Here is a 22,505-nt window from a genome sequence, read left to right as displayed (position 1 = left end):
TAACAGATGTCTCCCAGGATGTGGAGCAAGAAAGTGAAGTAGGTCTTCTCATTATGAAACAATATTGATCTTTTTTATACAGGCTATTATCTGCACTTGTCTACAGTGGGACAGCTGTGAGCTCCTGGAGGTCTTGGGAGGAATGAAGGGTTGGCCTCTTAACTTTAGAAACCCAAACCTAAAGTGAAATATATCAGAGAAATAAATGAAGCAGAGGCAGATAACCATTGATGAGATTTCCTCTGCCACCACAATATGATAAAGGTAAATAGAAATTCATTATGATGCTGACGTACACTTAAAAGTCTTGGCGGTGACATCTTTCCTGGATACTCTGGATAATCCACAGACCTCAGTGGGAACAGGCAAAATTGTTCCTAATCAAAACTATTCACAGTGGGCTATGTGGATTATCCTGTGGATATGAGTTTTCCAAAAGTAATTTCTCTGTTTTATTTGCAGTAATGGAAGTACAGCCGCAGACAATTAGAGATGAACCTGTGACAGCAGTTTTGTCCCAGTCAGAAAGTGAGTTGCACTTATACACAACATCACCTCATTTGCACTTGGAAAAGGGTCATATACTGTATCTCAGTACATTCATTTTTTGGTCGCTTCAACACTTTGGTCCAGACTTAAATATCTACAATGGGATAGACTGCAAGAAATTTTTCTGGTTCCCAGAGGATAAATCCTACTGACTAGTCTTTTAGTACCATCATCAGGCTGCCATTTGTGGTTTTGAGTCAAATGCCTGAACAGCTATTGGTTAATTGCCATTAAATCATCTGTGCCATCATTAGGTCAAAATTTTAATTAGTTGAATATTTCGTTTTATGTCCCAATATCTGCAAAAATTATAACATTGCTATCAGCCTCATATGCTCTGTAAGCTTAGTGTTTAGTAGCAAATGCTATCATGCTAACATGCTAAACAAATATGACTAGCATTGTCATTTTCAGCACGAAAGTGTTGATCCCAAAATGCTGAGATTTTTGCTGGATCTAAACTTCTTAAAGGAGTTAAAGGAGCATCCTTTATTCACCAAGAGCTGTCTCCAGTGGTGGAAAGAAACCCCTTGTTTTTATTTATTGCTTCTTTTTCTCAAATGAAATTAGCATGCTAACCACCTAGCTCCGGCCCATTTAGCCCATCTTGTCACTTTCCAATACCGAGTCACTGTAGCATCCAAGCTGCCCTGAAGAACTACTGTTGCTCAGACGACATGTTATAACCTCTTGTATTGGAAAGGGTGAGTAAAGAGGTGGTAAGAAAAGAGATGTTAATGCTAATGCTGGCTATGTAGCGGTAGCAAAACTTACAAAATAGCTCCTTCAAGACAGTGATGTATCAGACAGCCCAACAATCTTAGATCTTTCTTGACATTAACATAATACATTAAAAAAGAGACAGAGGAAAGAAACAACTTAAGTCTTATTCCAATTTAATGGTTTCAATTTATTGAGTTTATTGTAAAGAGAAATCCAGGGCCAACACTTAGTTTCACATGGTGTTTAACATTGACAAACCTATTCTCCAATATGCACCACCTAACTAGAACATCGAGGATGTAGGAGTGTGTCACATGAATGAATTGAACACTGTAAAAGTCACAAAATTACACAATAATAATGGAAACCCCCTGCACTTATCAAACATCCCGGGGTAAGGTTAGAAACTACAGAGAGGATTGGCTGCCCAGTTGAGAAAAAAGATCTTTCATGGTAATGATTCTTTAACTAATGCACATAACATGTTATCATATTAAAATGTGTCTTTGAGTTGCTATAACACACCTTTACAATTCACTTTTTGTCTGAGATGTGAACTAAAAACTGACACTTTCAGAAATTCTGTATATGCTTTGTCTATTGCAATTGGAGTGAGGAAGCTAATCTTAGCAGAAAATTGTGTTTTTATATGTGGGAAAGTGTCAGTAAGGTTGCAAATTAATTAGGGAATCTTTTTATCTTATTGGTAGACAGATACATAAGATATCTTATGGTAGACAGATACAGATGAACTGGAATTTCCTGTGAAACATTTATTTTAAGCATTGGTGACAAATGTTAATAAAACCCTGCAGGAATTTTGGGCTAGATAGGGTAGGATAGGGAGATATCATCACACCTGTTCTGTGTTCACATTCTGCGAAGGTGCTGTCAAGTGTCATTGCATGAGAAGAATGAGGGGTAAAGCTGAACACCAAGAAATGGAGAGAGAGAGGGGTACAGTGAATCTGCTTGATAGAACAGTTACTTTAAAGGCTGATACTGAATCAAACGAAGGGCATCCTCATTGTCCATCACTCCCTCGATGAACTCCCCTTCTGCCACTCGGTCTGGATGGAGAAAAGACGGAAATTATGTTTAGTTTGTATGACTGAAATAAGCAGAACATAGAAATATGTCTTAATAGAATATTTGTGATGCTGATCTTAAACGATTCCATATTAAAAACACATTTAATAATGAGGTGTTTAGACATTTTGAGGTTTTTGCAATCAGTTGGGTTCATTTTGCTAAACCAACTCTAGGACTGAGCAATGCAGTCAAATGAGGCAGATATTCCATTACTGGGTATTTTATTTTGACAGATGTTACGTGCAAATGCACTAAAGACTTAAGGTGCAAAAAAGTGCTTCACAATTGAATAATTGAGTTTCTGTTTTAAAGAAAGCTCCATTTGGCCAATAGACACAGTCTTGTGTTTTTTTGTTTGAAAATCAAGAAGCTGTATCCCATTTTAGCAGGATATTGTTGATGTTATCATTTACTTTCCTTATACTGGTTTATTCAAACCAGTGGCCAGAACAAACTGAGAGAGAAAGACATCAAGATTCTTGGTCTCATATTCATCAATTCATGTCTCCATTACCACTGTTTGATCTCACCATTTTCACCCTTTTCAAAGAACTTCCAGAGTTTATCTGCCCTCTTATCAGCTGTGTTTTCATCTTCAGGCAGATTGGCCAGTTCATCCTCAGGAATCAGCTTGAAAATTGCCTATTGTGATAAAAAAAAAACAAAAAAAAACATAGAAGACATTGGTCATAAAGAGAAAATGATTTATTTTTTATATTTTAGGTAGGACGTAAATGCATTGCAATCTTTTATTTGTTCCATTTGCTTTTTGTCACATTTTACTTAAAGCATCCCCTCTGATGTTCTCATCATTATTTCCTTTTGTCTCAGGTATCATAGCTGAAATTAAAATGAATTCCAACACCATAGACTGTGCATTAGTAGCTGCAAATGGAGTGGAACCGTTACTCCCAAATCCTCCTTTCATCTTAACCATTTTGTCACTTCTTTGAGTTGATCATGAGTCTACTGACAAAAACAACAAGCAACTGCTGTGGTGCCACAGATTAACAGATTGACAAGCTCTTGGGCCTCTCTGGCTTCATTCTGTGATTATATGAACTCTAATCTGTTAAATTGAAATGTAGTGGCTATAAATAGGCCTGCGGTGGAAGTTATGATTTCAAAACACCCATAAAATAGGGTATTGTTGTCACTGAGTTTTATACTGGCACAGAAATGTTTAACAGCGCTTTGATGGTTTCTATTCTTTTGGGTTCCTGTCGCTCATTTTAATGTTTTTAAGAGTGACTGCTACATAACTTACTGGAACACCAATAAGCTGGATCAGTATCCAAATCATTTAACATTTCAACATATACACTGAATAATATCATCATATATGGAGTATTGGCAGTGCTATGAAAACCAAAACTACTAACTCACATTTCACGAGGAAGTAAAAGGCTTACAGAAAAGGTTACTGAAAAAAAGCAATGACCGGGCTTTCAAATCGGAGACAAATTGTCTGATTCAAGTGAGACTGAGGTGGGACTATTTTCAAAGTCTCTTACTAATAGCCACATTTAGTCTTTTCTTGCTATTTTTTTTTCTTCAGTGCACAATAATGAAAGTAGGTATTTTTATTCTGCCAATATTCTCTCTGAAAACTATGCAATAATTTAGAGAAGGCCATGTAAGGAAGTAGCCAAATAAGTGGTATTAGTGGTGTATTATTATCAAGTGAAACGTGTTAACATTAAATAAGATTTCAGTGCTGAAGCTAAATCTGGTGACTGAGAAATTGTGAGTGGGTGCTGATTGATATAGTGTCCTTCAGAGTTTGCTGTACAACAAATCTCAATTATTGATCTTTCTTCTACTTATATCTTGTACTAAATCATAACTTTTACTTTTCGCCAATGACTTCATCTATTAATCAATTTAACAGTCTGTTCCACCAAAGTTTTTTAATACATTGCTTACCAAAAGTATACAGAGGAACCTAAGGCCAGTTTATCCACTGATGAGCAAAAACTGCCAGTGTCAGCCAGTCTGATATGAACGTGTATGCAGATGATACTCTTGTCTGCATTCATGTTGCTTCTAAAAATGCAGAATCTCTGATCAAAACAGTTCAGGTAGGCAATTACACTTGCATCGGTAGTATTTTCTAATTTGAGTTTTTAGTAGTTTCTTACCATCATATTAATCTTCAAAATCCTCAAAGATAAAAAAAGGAAGAATAGAAAATTTGGTTGAATACAAACTTCTATGATGATACTGTTGTCTGTGTGTCATTTTGCTGCTGATGTTGCTAATGGAGAGACACTTGACAATACATTTTCCAGTAAGCAGCACTGTACTTTGAAAATGTGATTTGTGGTTCCAGTGGAACACCTGAAAAGCTAGTGCTCAGTGTTGCACGTACATGCCTTGCGCTCTTTGCAGAGAAAAATTAAGGAAAAATATGAATGTGACGTTTCTATAGAGTTCTGCATCACTGCCCTTTTTTCAAACTCACCGTGCAGATTTCCTTGACCTCTGACTTGGTGATGTATCCATTCTTGTCCACATCAAACAGTGAGAAGGCCCACTCTAGTTTCCTGGTGGTCTTTCCTGTTGACGTCATGTGGAGGGCGATGATATACTCTTTGAAGTCCAGTGTGCCATCATCGTTTGTGTCGAAGGAGCGGAAGACATGTTGGGCATACGTATTGGCTTCACTCTCTGGGAAGAACTTACTGTATATTGCCTGAAACTCTTCTTTCGAGATGCGCCCTGTTGGACACTGTCTCTTGAAGTTTTCGTACCACTGCACAATCTCAGTCTCTGAGAACTTAGTGTTGAGCTTCAGGTCCTCAAGGATCTCCTTGGACACAGCACCGCTCTTGCTGTTACCCATTGCTGTTGATGATGTTTTTGAGCTATATCACAGTGTGAATCTATGGCCCTACTGCTTTTCTAGGGCAATTAATGCACAACTTCAACCTAGGGAATTGCCTCCTCTACTTTGCCAGAAGACTATTCCTGTGATATGGCTGCAGTATCTCTCTTGATCCTGGTGCTGGCCTGAAATTCTGACCAAAGAAGTAAATGCTGTGAACAGAGCAAAAGTCAATTAAGCTCATTAATCCAATCAGCCAACAGTAATACCAGTAAGAGGTGTCACATACAAAGTTCAACACGGGTCAACACTGCAGTTAAATTGAGGTCCTTCAGACAGTTTTGGCAATTCTCTACCCATCTGCTATAATAAAATATAATAAGCAGCAAGCCAGGTTGTAAATAGTCCAAGACACATTTTGACAGATGCAAAACACCAAAATTGTGAAGAAAACTGTTGCACTCTGACAATCCAGCTCTGAGGACTTATATGAAGCAATATGAAGATGAGAAAAGTTATTGGCCGACACTTAAAAATACTGATCCTCCAGGCCTGTTCAGCTTCCATTTTATGATGTGTTTTTCCTCATTATCAATGTGGAGTGAATCATGGTTTGTTATCCCCATTGACCAACAGTTACATCACTACACTTACACGACATAAAAAATTAAGATATATTACACAATAGATAGGAGCAATCAGAAATTAACTGAAGTAATTTGAAATATGAAGTAATTTTGTGTAACTTATGTGAATAATACACACACTAACAAAAAACATTTTGTAAGTTGGGAGTAATAGGCGTTTAATTTTAACAGTAAAAACATAAAGCTCCACAGAGTACATTGCTGTGCGTCGCTTGCAGTTCAAGCAGCATGTCATCCAGCAAAAAGCTACACAAAATCTAAGTAAACTTTTTGTGTCGGTCCTCTACCTGATATCCAGTTAACTAATGTGTTTTTCCTCAGGGAGAATCTCACCTAATCTTAGCATAAATAAAAAGCACTAACAGCACCAAAAGTCTAAGAACACCAAAAGCTCCAACAGTTAGATCATAAGTCTTAAGGATTGTGATATTTCACATTCGGCGCAGTTCTGTCTCTTACCTGTGTGAGCAGCTGAGGAGTCCAGGACAAACAGCAGAGGAGCAGCAGAGGAAATCAGCCTCCACCTGCTGGGATAAGTCAATTAAACTGGATCACCCTGAGGCGGAGCCACAGCAACGCCCATGTGAACCCCTGAGCTCCCTGAGCTGCTGCTGTCTATTTTTTCCCCCCCTCATGAGGTAAAGTGATCAAATCACATTTATTTATCACGTGTTTTTCACACACTGAGCTGCAGTAACACACATGCAACAATAATATAAGAAGCAGATGCACTGCAGTACAATCTCAGTTTAACAGGTAGTAACCCATATACACATGTAAGAAAACGACAAATATATATATATCTATATTTTTTTTTGACGAAAAAAAAAAAAAAAAAAAAAAATATATATATATATATATATATATATATATATATATTTATATTGAGGAAATGTATTGTATGTGACTTTAGATTTGGGGTGTATTAAAAAGCCCTATATGCATAGGGGTCTCTAATATTCTGCCTGCCTCACATAAGAAAGAGAGAAAAACATTAGATACACAAGTATAAAACCAGTTACCAGTTACTTTTAATATGACAATAATACACAATGGATAAAATAACAAGCTTTTAAAATAAAAAACATTGTTGAAGATTAAACCAGTTGTTTCCAGCTTTTTTGGCTTCTTACATCTTACAAAAAGCTGTGTGTAGCTGATATTACATTTCAGATGTCTGAGTCATTTTGAGGAAAAGTCCCAAACCAAAAAACTGATTTGTGTATCAGAACTTTTCCTCCTCTTTCCTCCCCCATTAACCATGTCACAACCCCTCAGATTTATCTGGTGTCCCTTTATAGCACTGGAGTTTAAACTGGCTCCACCTTCAGCAGCCACAACAGTAACATGCTGCTGACACACTGAATGTATCAGTACTAATCATCTAATAATGTCATGTATAATAATAGATCAGAGGGATCAGACCTCTACTTTTACTTTAATACTTTAACTACATTTGGTTACTCGATATCCACATGTATTTTACATTGCAGTATTGGTTCTTACTCAAGTAAAGGATCTGAATTCGTCTTCGTCCACCATTGGATCTCCTGCAGCCTGACTCCCTGCCGCTGAAAACAAGTCAGCTGACTGAACCTGGCACAGACATGTTGGCTGATTACAAGCACAGCACCAGTTTTATCAGCTGTAAAAATAAACCTGATCAAGTGGAGTAACAAAGTAAAAGCAGACGTTTCCAAAACTACCTTGGACCTTCCCGCAGGTGAAGACTTAGCAGTTTAAATCCAGAGAGTGGTGGCTCTGTGCCGTTCAGCAGGGGATTTAAATGCTCTTAGCTGAGTTTTGACTGCAAATCCACCATCTGCTGTTCTGTAAACCAGTCTGCACAAAAAAACACATCCACTCCCAACACTGTGCGTCTGCATCAGAAGGAAACCCTCCTGTAAACATGGTGGGAAGGCAGCGGGAATGAAATGAGTCTGAACTCCTCTGAGCTCTAAGGTCATGACCTTTGTGGCCTTGGTTACCCTGCTCCCTGCCAGCTCACTATAATGTATAATAGTCATAAAGCTAATTCACTGCTACCAAGAAATGTAGTAGGAACATAGTTAGCATCTGCTAGCATCTGCAAGCCTACCAGTGGCTCCATACAATACACAAGAGATCCCTGCATCATCGTTTATCATCGTATATGTGTGTATTTTGTATGACTTGAACTCAGCTGACCTCTGTTTGCATTTTGTTGTGTTGGTTTTCAAGAGTTTTGCATAGTCCTGTCCTACTGTAACCACGTAGTTTTTGTGTCTAAACTGAGCCAGAGCTTAACCACAGAGGTGTCAGATCAGAAAATGATCGGACAGGAGCTCCGCTGGCCTCAGGGTTTCAGGGAGGAAACAATATTGTCCCTCATCTTTCTCTCTTCCCTTACTTCCTATCCGCTCTGTACTGTTAGCTCATGAATAAATACCCAAAATACATTAAAAAAAGAAACTAATATCAATCATTTTGGAAAGTTTGGGAAGATGCTGACCAATGTTTATCAACTCAAATCAGAAAACACTGGAAAACATTAATGAACAAAGACTTTCTATTTAATTTCTATTTAGATTTGTCATTGTGATGAAGTATTGACCTAAGTGTTAAATGCTGTTTTTTTCTTTTATATTTTATCTCCATGATAACAGCAAATAGTCTACATGAGATATTCAGCCCCAGAGTGTCATATTCTGGTGCCGATGGGAAATTATTTAATCTGTGAATTATAATCATAATATTATGTTTGTGGTTGACAGGTAAAATTATTTCTTTTGATTAGTTTATCATATTCATTTTCCAAAATAGCTGACTACGGGTTGTTACATAATCATGATGTAACACAGTTGTAAAGTTTTCCATCATGTTGTGATGTTTTGTGTGTATTTAGAGAGGGGGTGTGATGTGGTGGGTCTCGCCCGGGGTCTCAGAGACTTTTGTTTATGTAGTTTTGTTTAATGAGCAAAGCTGAACCGTATGGCTGCTGCAGACTGACATGGAGCCCTGTGTCACCAAACAGCCCAGCAACAGCAGCCACAACATCGACCTGCGAGCATGTGCAGTCGGTCTGTTGATAAAACTACACGACCTAAGCAGACCTCCTCTCCCGCCCACTGTTTTCACCTCAGACGGAGCTGCATGGATTCTCTGTGGCAGGACAGGTATAGAGCAGCATCTACAGTAAGCTCTCCTGGCAAAATGCTGATCTCTCTTCTGCATTAATTCCTCTGCTGACCTGCTGAGGCCTGCCTTCAGACGCCGCCTCCCTCTTGGCGCCGTCGACCGCGGCTCCACAGGTGATTTGGATTTTGCCATCTGGAGGCCGAGGCTTTGGGGAGCTCTGCCAGACGAGCAGGCGAGGACATGTAGACCCAATGTCATCTGTTACGCCAAAAAGTTTCTTCAAGTGAGACAAATGTAAATTTTGAAAGATGACGAAACACAACCTTCCTCATACAAATAGAAAGTTGTATTCATAAATACACCTGCTCAGCTCACTACTCTGTGGTTTCCTGCTACAGCCTTGATTCTGCTATGACCACTAGATAACAGAGGCTAATGTTAGCAAATTTTTAACAGGTACAGCTGCTGTGTATTGTCATTGCACGACCATGAGGTATTGCATTCAGTGATTTTGCAGAATCGAACTTTTTGTTGGGGAAATCCACTGAAACGGGACAAGATGTAGTCCAGATCAAAACCATGTTTCCCCACCAGCTCAAAGTGCAGCAGACAGAATCACTGGTCTCACCCAGACTCAACCAGACTTTGTGATTACATGGTCACTGTTAACAAGCTTTTATTCAGACAGCTCTGACCTCAAGAAGTTTTCCATTTATCACTTAAAGTAAGGAAGAAATTTTAAAAACTGCTGGGGAAAACTGCCCTTCCTCTTCCTGTTTTATTTGTTCTGTGTTTCTGTCATTTTTTTCTCCACAGAGATTCATATTCAGTTTAAACCTTTAGGCCACAACTAAGTGCACACTGATGTTCTCATGCTTCCATTTTACCAGCACAAAATCTGTTTTCCTTTAGTTCTGGATTTAGATTTTTACTGTTCAGTGCAATTTCGTCTCAGCGACTCTCAGATTCTCCAACTGAAGTTTAAGTTCATAAATACATTTTATCTGCCGAAAAGCATACAGGCTTTTCATCTTTTTTTACTATTTTAATTTCTGTCCTGTTTTTTGAGCTGAAACAGCACCAAAAAATTGAGAGGCACTCCGTTTGGGACTCATCATCCAGGACTTTCCTCTTTTAGAACAGGGATTTTCCTTCAGGCTACAAAGACTAATAAATAAATTTATTTAATTAGAGGCTTTTTTTATTTTTGCTTGGGTCTTGAGACGAGCCTTTCCCTCTCACAACCCCACCTTTAACCCACAACCTGGTTTAGACTGGTTTCCAGGAAGGGGAATCCTTTGATTTTAAGGAGAGAGGGATTAAAATGGACGAGTAGAAGGGGATGGGGACAGAGAGAGAGAGAGAGAGAGAGAGAGAGAGAGAGAGACAGGTATGGTAGTGATGTTCAGCAATGTAAGGAGGATTTGGCAGCAATGCCAAGCAGACAGAGACTTGATACAGGTAATGGAAAATCGGTGGTTAAAAAAATGCCACTGATAAGTATTGTCAAAGCTGTTTGGCCCAACCTTTAGGAATCTATTCTCAGCTACATTTAATCTAGACACCGTAATGGGCATCATGACCTCCAGTGATACTCTGTGGATCAGCTTGACGATAAAAGAAAGTGAACATCTGACGAGGAGGGAGAACTTTATCATATGAACATGAACTGATAAAACTAATATTATTATCTTTGGACACCTTTATTTTGAAAAATGTATGGTCTGGACATCCATGATGTGGAAACAGATGAAGCAATTAAAACATAGACAAAGTGACACTTTCAACATTTACAACTTTGGTCATTTTCCTATTAAATTAACAAGAACAAGAGGTCGCTGAGGACAGCTTGAATATGAGACTAGTCATTTCTGACGTCAACGGCCTGACTTCACCTTCCACTATTGAAAACAAGGCCCAGGGAAACCATGCTAACTGCCCCCTAATCCTATTACTACTACTAACACTGTCTGCGGGGGAATACCCTGCTCACAGGAAGAGGTTGTAATGGTGGGGGGGGTTTACATATACATGGTCACAGAGCTGTTGAGTAACACAGGCAACACCAGAGTCTTCGTAACTGCAGCCTTGAATAACCTGGAAACCACAGGTGAGTTCAGGCGGCATCTGGGTCAAATAATAGTTTTTCTGAAGCTGTTGTCCAGATTTAATCCATTTGGGCAATTTAAGGGAAGATAAAGAATAAAAATAAAATGACATTATCTAAAAAATGTCAAAAATTATATATATATATATATATATATATATATATATATATACATATATACACAAACTCACACACACACACACATACACATATACTATAAATGCAAAAGATAAATAAAGACACACCTTAAAATATTTACAAAAGAACATGAACAAAAATGTGAAAATAAATGAAAATACTTGTATTTTTTATCTTTTATATTTGGTTACATGTCTTTACATTTCCACATTTATTTTCTTATTCTTTCACAGATTTATTCTTTTTTTTTATGGCACTCCTATGACTCCATAGTGTCAGCTGAAGGAAAACACATTAAACTGGATCTCAAACAGAGATTCAAAATCTGAACCAAACCCAACAGTAATCTTTATAGACAGAGGCAGACCAGGGAGAATTTGTAAAATAGTTTAATCTAATATCAGCTTCCATTTATTTGTCAGGCATCAAAAAATGTCTGAAATTAGATTTCAGACTCGCTGACCAGATTCATTGAGCTTTTTTTTTTCTTTTTCTATTTATTCCTGGTGAGTTCAGGAGGAGTTCATTAATCAGCCTTTGTCGAAAAAAACAAACAAAAAAACCCTACTTTTTTCTAATCCATTTTAAAAGAGCAGTAAAGAAGATTGGAGATTTCTGGCAAAATTCACTTTGCACTTAGTTCACTGTTTTAGAGCAAACCCCCAGTTGTCCTCTGATGGAACATCAGTCTTATTGCAGTAATTTGTGTTGCATCATATTTTAGCCTCATTTTCAAGTAAAATAAATGGTAAGTTTATATATATGATCATTAATGTTGTGTCTCTGCTAAAACCTTTGATGCCCTGTCCACAGATAAGAGGATGTCCCACTGATGTTGCTGTAATTTCCATTTGTCACCAGTAGATGTCAGTACTGGTTATAGATATACAGCTGCACGCAAAAGTTTGGGAACCTCTGGAAAAATTACATATTGTCTTGATTTCTGAAGTGAAATAAAGTAAATACAACAACTAAAAAAAAGAACCTCTCTTAATACACTGTTACCTTTAGAATAAATAAACAACATGTACAAAAATTTAAGTTACTGACTTCTGCACTTGCCAAAAAGTTTGTTTGCTTCATTCTTTAATGTAACTGTGATGACTTGCTGCTAAATCAATATCACAATTCTCATTATTTTTTTTCCATCTTTAATCAAAATGTATAAAAGTTTAAACTTGGTTGTGAACAGAAATATGATATTTTATTATTAATAAAGCAGACATGTCCATGATGTACAAAAAGGCTTTTATTGAAATCCATAAAGAGACCACTGTTGCATTTAATGAGTCACATTCAAATACAAAAACAATAAAAATTACTCATATTACTCATAATAAAACACTAACATTGTGATTTTGTAACAGAACAAAACACCTGCAGCTGAAATGTTTGTAACAACAGAGTCTTTAGTAGCACATAGTTTGAGCCAGTGTCTGTTTCTCATGTTAATACTGACAAACACAGGTGCCTATGACCAGACGTTTAAAGTGAAATGTATCCATGACTTCCTCCCCGGGGCTCAGTGGTGGCTCCTGTAGGTGCGGATCTTGCGGCTGAGGTTGCGAGCGAGTCGGTCGACGGCGCTGCCGATGTGTCCCAGCTCCTTCTTGGCCGTCAGCCCCTCGATGTTGCCGCTGTACCACAACACCCACCCGGCCAGAGACATCAGCACGAACAGGGCCCCTGAACAGAGGTCGCATCAGTCACCACCAGCACTGTCAACCAATTATCATTAGGCCTGCAAATAATGATTATTTTAAATACTGATCAGCCTGAAGATTTTTTATTGTATTAATTAATTAACTGAAATAATAAAAAGTGTCTTGTTGAAATGAAGGTGTTAAGTTTTACAGCTGCAGGAGCAAAGTCAGTGAAATTTACAACTCAGTCCTTGTCTCATGAAGAAGTTTCATTAGAATTAGAAAACTAATATTCAGAAAAAAATACTATACCTATAAAAACATAGGCAATGTGTTATTATCATTATTTTATTTACATGTAAATGCTTTGTTCTATCACTGTATTCTCTTTTATCTGCATTTCTTTCCTACTGATCTGCAGTTTATTCTGTGATATAATTATGAAACATGCCCTTCACAATTTCCTTAAGCCAAAGACGTCCTCACATTGCTCCTTTTGTCTGACCAGCAGTCGAAAACTCAAAGATATTCAGTTAATTATCACAGAAGACAAAGAAAAATAGAAAGTCCTCACAGCCGAGAAGCTGTGAGATAACAGTCATATTTTTGTTTAAAAATGGCTGAATGGAGAAACCAAGTCTGAAAACTGTTTCTGTTGATTGACTTGATTTATTAACAAACTATTGTATCTACTACTCTTTTAATTTATGCTTTATTTAACACAGATGCAGTTTGATAAAGTAAATATGCAACATCGTTGTTAATGGGATTAAAACCCACTTCTAGTTTTGATTCCAACCTGAGACGGAGACAAACATACCAGTATAGACCAGTAAGTCTCCAAAGTCCTGTCCTTTGATTTCCAGACGGGCGAAGACTCCCACCAGCAGAGCGGCTCCCCCCAGTAAATCCATCAACACGGCAAAGGCCAGAGCCAGTTTACAGTGGGACAGGCCGTTACACAGGCCCATGGTGAGAGGACCTGAACACAGACACACGAAAACTTCAGCTGCTCAGGAACAGTAAAGGTCAGATTTACACTTAGATTCGCTGCAATATCAATACGCTTATTGAAACATTGAATGATGCTCATTTAGTGCCATCAGAATTACATTAGTTAACTTATATGACTGTGTAACCTGCTTTATCCTGATGTTAACGGTTGCTAGCACACGTTTTAGTCTCCATTACAGCTAAATATGTATGTTTCCCCTGACGTGGGTTAAAACTCAGAGAGAAACACATTAAACACTCACATGACTGACAGCTTTTTAAACGTCTGACATTTGTGACACCTGCCATATTATCATATCATCATAAAGTGATGCTGAGACTGTATTATAAAGCTGAAAAAACAGGTTCACAATGTAAAGCATAACATTAGGGGAGAGAGGAAGGAAGGAAGGGAGGAAGGAAGGAAGGAAGGAAGGAAGGGAGGAAGGATTTGTGGAAGAAAAGTATCTGTTGTATTTTTTTTAGTTTTGTGATGAACTGAGTTTTTCTTTCTTCTCCAATCAACGGTGTGTGCATCTGTTCAGCTCAAGAATATAATATAATTATAATATAATTGAATTTCTCGGTGCAGTTTTTTCTCACTTCTGTTGATGCGGAAGCCGCAGAGCCCGCGCCGGTGAAGCAGGTAAAACCCTCTTCCTCAGATGATCCTGTCACTTACTCAAACCAAAAGTTTCATTTCACTCACGGTTTATTGTTCTTCCCTCGGCAGCATATAAATCTCCAGTTTCACGGGTTCCTGAAGTTTCCACCGAGATTTTCTGCTTCCGCGTTTCCCGGCGTCCTCACCTGCCTGCGCCCCGCCCTCAGGTGCGAAGCTTCCGGTCGGAAATTCTTCTTCTTCTGTTCTTTACAAGTCTCTGAAATTCCATGTAGATAAATAAATAAACATGAAATATTGTCACATTGTCGTTGTCCTTCTTGTCGTTGTTAAATACTGATGTAATTTCCATTTACAGAGTTAAACTCTTTGATTGTGAAAAAATGCCTGATGATCTGTTTTAAAATAAGTTTTACCGAAAAAAAAAAAAAAAAAATCTTGTTCTTCATTTCCTCCATGGTTTCACAGCTTTTTATAAAGTCTTATCGTAAAAAGAAAAACTGAACATGCACAATGAAATATTATAATTGCATTGTTGACAGTAGTATGAACTGTATTCATTAATATATTTAATTTATTTATATATTTATTTTATTGTCGTGGATGGAAATCTGTTTTACATTAATACAGCATTGTGAGGAGGACTGGGGGCCTAGCCTTTGGTGTAGCCTTTAGAAGAGATGCAGCTGCACTCAGAAAAGCTTTTACTTTCCACAGACCCGCTGTAAAAACATTAAAGAGGCTGATTTAAATGATCCCAAACATCTGTTCTGTCAGGGTGAGGGTTGTCCTGAGGCGGATGGAGCTGCTGTTTCATTCTGGCCTTTTGTTTGGCGGTTCTGGGCTGATGCATGGCTTCACTTCCAGATCACAGACATCCTGTGGAGCATCCTACAACAGCCCAATGAATTACAGTTTAATGGTATTGGATAGAGATTACAGTGGGTGCAAATGGAAAGAAACAAAGGGGCTCAGGTTAAAAACATCCCCTTATATCTCAGTTATTATTCTTAGCGTGTCCTGTGTGATCTGAGCACTTGTGTCGCTGTCCTGAAGCTTCTTCATGTTCGTGTTCATAAAGTCTTTTACTTTATCTCTTTTCTCTGTTTCTCTGTTATGCGCTCAGAGGTTTATTCTGTGTCCGTGTCTGTGCTCCCCAGTCTGCGCTGTTCTTTGTGAATAAAGTTAAGAAAAAAAAAAAACTTGACACCTTGAAACGATGTTTGGTCAAAGGTGAGGGGGACAGCTCCGCTCTGCGCATGTGTGGACCAAACACACCTGAGCGCTGCACCTGTTGACGCCACTTATAATCAGGTAATTGCAGCGGATCCCGCGGCCCGTCGGCTCCGCGCCAGCAGCTGTGGCTGGTTTCCCGCCGTATTACAGGAGTATAACTGAGCACAGAGGCGCCAGGCTTCATCCCAACACCTGAGCGGACCGTGCAGCCATGAACCCTCCGAGCAGCAGGGACGAGGCGACCCCGCCAGGTAACCGCGGCGTCGGCGCGGCGCATCCACCTTGTGCATCACACGCACGAAATGACTCTTTGCGCATTTAAATGACGTCCGTGTGCAGTCACGAGCTAAGGCAGTGTTCGTGCGGAGACTCGTGGATGTGCTTCTGTGTGGACAGTGTCTGCAGCTCACTGTGACGGAGGGTGAGGTCGTGGAGGTCACGGGCACTGAATGAATTAAACCACTTCATGTTAACGCTCATCTTCATCGATCAGCCAATCAGCGTCAAGCTTCGTTTTTATGGCCTAATGTCTCGTTTAGTTTTAAGTCCTTTCTATGTTATGACTATTTTACTGATGTTCCTTTTTGTTGACTCATTTCCATGTATTTTCATTTCTGTTTTCTATTTCTGTTGTCTATTCTACGTGAAGCAGAAGTGCTATATAGTTTACTGTATAAATAACTTTATTCACTCTATTATTAGCAATTATTAGAGCTGAAACAGTCACTGAGTCAGCTGGACTTAATCTACAGCACTTGAGATATTGATTGATTGTTGCTTCATTAATTTACCAAGAAAATATCCCAAAGTTCTTTGATCCCACGTTCTCAAAAGTGTCGTTTTTCTACTTTACTCTGTTTTATCTCACCGTGAATGTAATATCGCCGGGTTCTGGACTGTGGGGAGGACAAAACAAAACATCTGAAGACGTCACCTCAGGCTCTGGGGAAGCGTGACGGATAGTTCCCACCACAATGTTTGGACATTTCCAGGGTGCAGAGGTGGTAGCTGTGTCACCCCTCTCCCACAACTGTTCAACCAACAGATCAAGACTAAAACGTTTCATTTATATGATAGATAGATAGATAGATAGATAGATAGATAGATAGAATACCTCATTAATCCCTAGGGTAAATTCAGAATGATGAAGACAAGCAGCAGATCCTTGTGTACAAGAGGCTGGAAGCAGAAAATATTTGGCATTTTTGCATCAAAATGGCTGAAAGTTGCTGATTCATTTTTCTAATTTTCATTTAAAAATTTTAATGATGGTAGTGGACGCGTCTGTATATGAGGCAAATTTACCCACATCTGCTGTAAACACTGTTTCAAAGACTTCACTTTAAATCAACTGAAAAGATTAATCAGACGACTCAACGGTGAAAATAATCATCAGTTGTGTTAGATGTAGTTGCTTTGCAGAATTTAATTTGCGGTTGTCTTGTTTGTCAGAGCACTACATGCCACAGTCGTCGTCATCATCATCATCATCTGCAGCCGCAGCAGCAGGAGGAGGAAGAGGAGGGAGTTTGTATCTGGACGCCTATGAGGTCTCCTTTCCCCTGGAGGAGAGTATAGAGAGACCACCTGCCTATCACATCAACCAGGGCCAGCAGATGATGGACGGTACGCTGCATCTACTACACCTATTTATTATGTGTCAGTAACTAAATGGGAAGATTTCACTGTGATGTGGACGACGCAGCATCAGCAGGTCACACTTTTCATGTGAATCTGGAAATTCTGTCCCGTAATGAACTTAGTTAGTAGGCTGATTGATAATTCAGTGTTATTATTTATTGACTTTGTGAGGAATATTTCTGTGATCATATGACAATTTGTTGTTCAAATTAACAATTCCAAGCAAATTGTAATAAAAAGACTAACAAAATGGTAAATTTTTTTATTTCCTGTGTAAGTAAAGTAGTTGGTTTGCAGACAAATGATTCAGTCATTCAATGTGAAACATAAGTTTCAGCCTCTTACAGGCAATTTTTCATGCGTTTGTCATGCAGTTGTATGACAGTTGTACTCACTTTTCTGTTCTTTAAGTTCATGAAATTAAACAGTGCATCAACATCTGAAGAAAGCCTGATTTTAAACATCTGTTTGCTGCAGGGTTTGAATTTACTTCATTTTTACTTCAAACATAAAATCAAAATTCGCCTGAACTGTAATCGAGATGCAAAATTTGCTACATTAAATACAAGTGTGATGTTTTCATACAGTAGACCAGGTTTTTTGGGGATGTTCAAGTTTCTTTCATCACACTTTCCGTTCTCTCTTTCATGTTTCTGAATACTTTCATCCTTCTCTTTTCTCCTCCTCCTCTTCCTCTTCCTCTTCCTCCTTCAGAGCTGGTGGCGCCGGAGCTTCCTCACTCCCAGTACAGTCCTTTCATCCTGGTCTCTAACCTGCGGGCTCACCTGTACGTCGCTCTGGAGAAGAACGCCTGGCTGCAGAAGCGCATCGAGGAGCTGGAGGAGGAACGCAACTTCCTGCGCTGTCAGCTGGACCGCTTCATCGTCAGCATGAGGACTCCGGAGGGTGAGGCGTCAGGAAACTATCGTGTCATGTGAGAGAAGAATGTGAGGGGGAAACACATAAAATCCTCCAAAGCAACATGAGGCACGATGAAAAGATTGACATGTAGTGGGCGTGTGCAGTAAACTGGATTAATATCAGCAGTAATAGGTGAGAGAAGATGGGATTGGACTGATCTGATTGATGCAGTAGGTTCAATGTTTGAAAGATAAAACTGATAAAGTGATGAAAACGATTATAAATAACATGAATGCAGTGGGAGATGATGAGGGGACGGACCAGCGGTTACATAAGTCACAGCAACGTCATAGTAAAGTCAAAAGCTCTTCACTGAGCATATTGCTTCAATAGTAAAGATGAAGGTAAAGATAAAAAATGCTTTATTGATCCCTCAGGAAATTCAAAATGTAAATGTCTTAACAGTCAAATCTAATAATGTATCAGAAGCAGCACATTCCTCTGAAGAATGTTAAATTATTGATGTTCTAACCTGTATCAGTATAAAGCCTGAAGTCACAGCCAACAGATGCATGTAAATCTTACAGGACTGTGCTCCTCCTCTGGCCTCATCATCCCTGCACACAAGACAATCACAGTCCAGACTCTTCACGTCTGTGGTTCCCCGATGGTGGAACAAGCTCAGAGCGGAGGCGTCTCTCTCTGTGTTCAAGAATCTGATCTCTGCAGAGACCACCTCCTCTCCTAACACCAACACCATAACAGACACTTACTGCGGTCTTTATGTTCACGACTTTACCTGATCTCCTTGCATTTATTAAACAGATGTAGTACTTTGTTTCCTGCTGCACTGAAGCTTTAGTGGTGTCCCTCAGTGTCTGCCAAATGAGTAAATATAAAAATACAGTCTGTCCTTCAGTGACACAGTAAAGTAAACTGGTCTGAAGTACAGAACCTGAGTAAATCTACTGAGTTAGTTTCCAGTTGAAGCTCCTGTTGTCTCTGGTTTAAATCTCTGAATTGTTCTTTATGTGAAACACAAACCTTTTCTCCTCCTCAGACATTTAAGTGTAAATGTGTTCAGGTCTTTCTCAAAACAGCTGTTGTTACATGTAAAAAACTGTAATGAGAATTTACTACTATATGTCCAGACTTCATGTTTCAGAGCAAAACTGCACTGGTCATTTCTGTCGCACTCAATGACACTGAAATTGAAATAAAGATAGATTTATATTTTTTCTTTTTAGGTTTTATTTAATCCTAAAGACCGTTTTCTAGGCTTCAGGAGGCTCAGAGAGGAGGGTTTTACTACACTGTGAATTAAAGCTAACATTGTTTTAGGTTTGCACAGTTTAGTTTTTAGAATAGAAATATCAGTTTGGACCTCACACTGTTTTCTCTCATCTAATTTTTGTCCTTGTTTCAGCTTTTGTTTATTATTTACAGAGTATTTCAATGTGGTTATTGTCAGAGTGGTGTGCAGACGCCCAGCGGAGTGTGAAGGTGCAGCCTGCCAGCTCTCCCTCGCCCCCCTCCCCCATGACCACCAGGTCTGGAATGACCCTCAAACGCCTGCAGGGACCAGGACCTCGGTCCCGCCGCAGCTCTGCCATCCCTGGTGAGGAAGCCAGAGACACGATCATTATCGTTTCTACGTCATTCTGTCAGAAGTATTTAACTCTAAGTCTCCTTCCACACCTGTTTTCACACATCACACTGTAAACCAACATTTCTCTCCTGACTTTTCACGGCTGCAGTAAAACAGGAGTTTCATCTGGAAGAAGATAATTACTACACCGAGGATGAATATGTGGAGGAAGAGGAGGACGAGGAGGAAGATGATGACTCGTCAGTAGAGAAGGGGTCAAAGAAGAAGGGGCGAGGACGAGCCGGCGGAGAGCCGAGGATGAAGATGAGGAGGATCTTCAGGATCACCCATGGGAGGGAGAGACAGAGGGGTGAGGGCTGAAGTATTCAAAGAACTGTTTTATACACAAAAATACTGCATTTTGTTGTAATGTAGTAAACCATGCAGACAGAGTCCAAAAGCAGAGAGGGATGCTTAAAATGACGTGATGGAGACATTTAGAAAAAGGAGGAAACAGTAGAAATCCCACTGAGGAGCTGAGCTTTATTCCCTGTGACCCTCGGTCCACTCGTCTGTTTGTTGTTTTCCTCACCCTCTGTTTCCCCTCCACTCTTCCCTCTCTCTCCCCAGTTAAAGACCCAGACGGAGTTCTGATTCGCTATAAGAAGATCCTGTCCACCTACCAGCGGGTGAGGAGCATGTCCCGAGCCTTCCAGATCCACGGGGTCGACAGAAACACCATGGCCTCCACCTCCCCGATCGCAGAGCTGCTGCTGGTGGCTCCAGAGAAGGTCTGAATTATTTCTTATAAAGCCACCAAACATGTCTTATTTTTTTATACATGCATGTGTTTGTATATAATAATACACACTGACAAGTACACATTCTTTTAGTTTTCTGTTGGGGAGCAGATCTGCTGCTGGTGTGTTAACAGGGTTAAAAACAGATGGTGAGCCTTCTGGAGCTTTTATTATGTTGAAGGCATTTAGTTGATCCAGCCACATGATTTTTTAAAAGAATAACATTTTTAAAAGTTTCCAAATAAGATGCTGTGTCTCTGGTTGACCTGATAATCTACAGCAGTGGTTCTCAAAGTGGGGTCCAGGGATCTTCAGAGGTCCCTGAGGGGGTTTCTAGGGGTCCCCAGCAAAAAGGGGAATCATTTATTTTTACAATAATTCCCTCCAAGTAACACGTTGACAGAATAAATGATTATTTCAAAGATTTTCTATAATAAAACCTCTGAAAACAAAAATCTTATTGATGGGGGACCTGCAAAAAAAATCTCATCGGGGGGGGTCCTGATGCACTTATTCTTTGCTCCATGCCTGACCTGTGTCCTGGCTTGTGCCCAGTTTGTACACTTGTTTTCACAAAGGAACAGATGTGTTAGTAAGTTCAATACGGTTCAGTTCAGGTCGACACAGTTCAACTCTGTTCAAGAGTTCATTAAAAAAAACTCATTTTAAGACTCAATGTTTTTTTTCTCACAAAAATTGTTGCCTTTTGTCTCTTTTGCAATTCAGAGCTTATTATACACAATGAAGAAATGATCACAGTGTGGGGATTCGTCCATATTTATTTATAACGTAGTGCAGTGAGGGATTTCTTTGACCACCAAGTGGCAGCAGAGACATGTGACCGTTCAGAAACATTTTAAAGGTGGATCAGTATCATCTGCCCGTCTCAGGACAACAGCTGATCTGATTTAACTTTCCACACTGACGAACTGCGCTGTTGTTCCTGTAGGTGACCGAGGTCGGAGAGTTCGAGGCATCAAAGGAGAAGCTTCTGGATTACGCCCGGCGGTGCTACAAGACCATGGACGACCAGACGCACGCCAAGGTCCAGAACATGAAGAAGACGCACAAGCTGCTCCCCATCTCCTACAGGTTCAGAAACTGAGCCGGGCCGGAGGCTTCTATACCGAACATGCAGAGTGGTTATTTAATAATCATTGCCTCAAAGTGAGGAGATTAGATGCGAAATTGCAGGATTGACTTAGTTTGAATACAGAAAAGGATTTTTGCCAACAAGCTGCTTGACTTATTGAAATATTTGTGATTATTCTTTTTTTTTGTGTGTGTCTTTTCAGTTGTAAAACAGACTCGAGTTTAGTGATAAATTAGTACATTTGTTATTTTGGACTAAAACTGTAGAATTTGTATTTACAGAATCTACACATGACTGGCCTTGACTTGTTTTCATTTTTGTTTTCTATTAAATGAAAGAAAGAGGAATATTTATTATTTATGTAGTTTTTGACACAGTGTTTTTTAGTTTATAAATTATTATTTTGTAAAACATGTACATGTAATATGTATCATTGAGAGAGATATTTGTTTGTTCATACATCTCGTGCCTAAGTTATTTATTTAATTTAAGTTTGCCAGGCTGTTGTTGTGTTTTGAATTGTATGATATCAGAGAGTTAAAAATGTCATATAATGCAAGAAAGTAAATGACTTAAAACGTACGATTGTTTTTGTGGTTTTGTGCGATCAGGACGGTGACAATGTCCAGCATTCAAATGAGAACATGAGAAATAACGACACAGACTATACACAAATCTCTGTTTTACATGTCAAGCCTTTAGTTTATGTTCCCATCGAGAAAATCATGAAATAAGTTGACTGTAACAATATGATTCAATTCTTTAACAGACAGGCATTTAAACAACTGATTTATTCAAACTCTTTACATCCTTAAGTATTTGTTTATG

General features: G+C 39.1%; 3 protein-coding genes across 4 annotated transcripts; 1 reads left to right on the top strand and 2 right to left on the bottom strand.

The window, feature by feature from the left end:
• Positions 1–1,435: 1,435 nt before the first annotated feature.
• Positions 1,436–6,424, bottom strand: LOC139634378 (visinin-like). Its single transcript, XM_071500795.1, has 4 exons — positions 6,298–6,424; positions 4,829–5,403; positions 2,895–3,006; positions 1,436–2,342 (listed from the first exon to the last, which is right to left on the bottom strand). Exons 2-4 carry the CDS (start codon positions 5,207–5,209, stop codon positions 2,257–2,259), a joined length of 579 nt encoding a protein of 192 aa, XP_071356896.1. The 5' UTR covers positions 5,210–5,403; positions 6,298–6,424; the 3' UTR covers positions 1,436–2,256.
• A 6,007-nt stretch (positions 6,425–12,431) lies between these two features.
• On the bottom strand, positions 12,432–14,717 carry tmem238a (transmembrane protein 238a). 2 transcript variants are annotated; one of them, XM_071500862.1, is made up of 3 exons: positions 14,440–14,717; positions 13,664–13,825; positions 12,432–12,886 (listed from the first exon to the last, which is right to left on the bottom strand). In XM_071500862.1, exons 2-3 carry the CDS (start codon positions 13,812–13,814, stop codon positions 12,723–12,725), a joined length of 315 nt encoding a protein of 104 aa, XP_071356963.1. In that variant the 5' UTR covers positions 13,815–13,825; positions 14,440–14,717; the 3' UTR covers positions 12,432–12,722. The 2 variants fall into 2 exon arrangements, with proteins under 2 accessions (XP_071356963.1, XP_071356962.1); XM_071500861.1 differs by having other exon boundaries at positions 14,546–14,717.
• Positions 14,718–15,766: 1,049 nt separating this feature from the next.
• Positions 15,767–22,259, top strand: LOC139634417 (coiled-coil domain-containing protein 106-like). The gene is made up of 7 exons (XM_071500860.1): positions 15,767–15,945; positions 17,147–17,320; positions 18,050–18,241; positions 19,668–19,814; positions 19,954–20,154; positions 20,415–20,575; positions 21,534–22,259. The coding sequence occupies exons 1-7, from the start codon at positions 15,906–15,908 to the stop codon at positions 21,687–21,689; spliced, it is 1,071 nt and encodes a 356-aa protein (XP_071356961.1). The 5' UTR covers positions 15,767–15,905; the 3' UTR covers positions 21,690–22,259.
• Positions 22,260–22,505: the final 246 nt, after the last annotated feature.

Source organism: Trachinotus anak, unplaced genomic scaffold (genome assembly GCF_046630095.1).
Source record: "Trachinotus anak isolate AG129_WGS33_773 ecotype Australia unplaced genomic scaffold, CSIRO_AGI_Tana_v1 ptg000016l, whole genome shotgun sequence".
NCBI lineage: Eukaryota > Metazoa > Chordata > Actinopteri > Carangiformes > Carangidae > Trachinotus > Trachinotus anak.
This window is presented reverse-complemented; position numbering and strand designations above follow the sequence as displayed.

Excerpts from the sequence above, each read along its gene's own strand:
- tmem238a (XM_071500862.1), bottom strand. The coding sequence starts at position 13,814 with ATGGGCCTGTGTAACGGCCTGTCCCACTGTAAACTGGCTCTGGCCTTT. Across the intron at positions 12,887-13,663 it reads AGACTTACTGGTCTATACTG|GGGCCCTGTTCGTGCTGATG; the intron begins GTATGTTTGTCT and ends ACCTCTGTTCAG.
- LOC139634417 (XM_071500860.1), top strand. The coding sequence starts at position 15,906 with ATGAACCCTCCGAGCAGCAGGGACGAGGCGACCCCGCCAG. Across the intron at positions 17,321-18,049 it reads GGGCCAGCAGATGATGGACG|AGCTGGTGGCGCCGGAGCTT; the intron begins GTACGCTGCATC and ends TTCCTCCTTCAG. Across the intron at positions 18,242-19,667 it reads CAGCATGAGGACTCCGGAGG|AGTGGTGTGCAGACGCCCAG; the intron begins GTGAGGCGTCAG and ends GGTTATTGTCAG.
- LOC139634378 (XM_071500795.1), bottom strand. The coding sequence starts at position 5,209 with ATGGGTAACAGCAAGAGCGGTGCTGTGTCCAAGGAGATCCTTGAGGAC. Across the intron at positions 3,007-4,828 it reads AGGTCAAGGAAATCTGCACG|GCAATTTTCAAGCTGATTCC; the intron begins GTGAGTTTGAAA and ends TTATCACAATAG. Across the intron at positions 2,343-2,894 it reads CTTTGAAAAGGGTGAAAATG|ACCGAGTGGCAGAAGGGGAG; the intron begins GTGAGATCAAAC and ends TTCTCCATCCAG.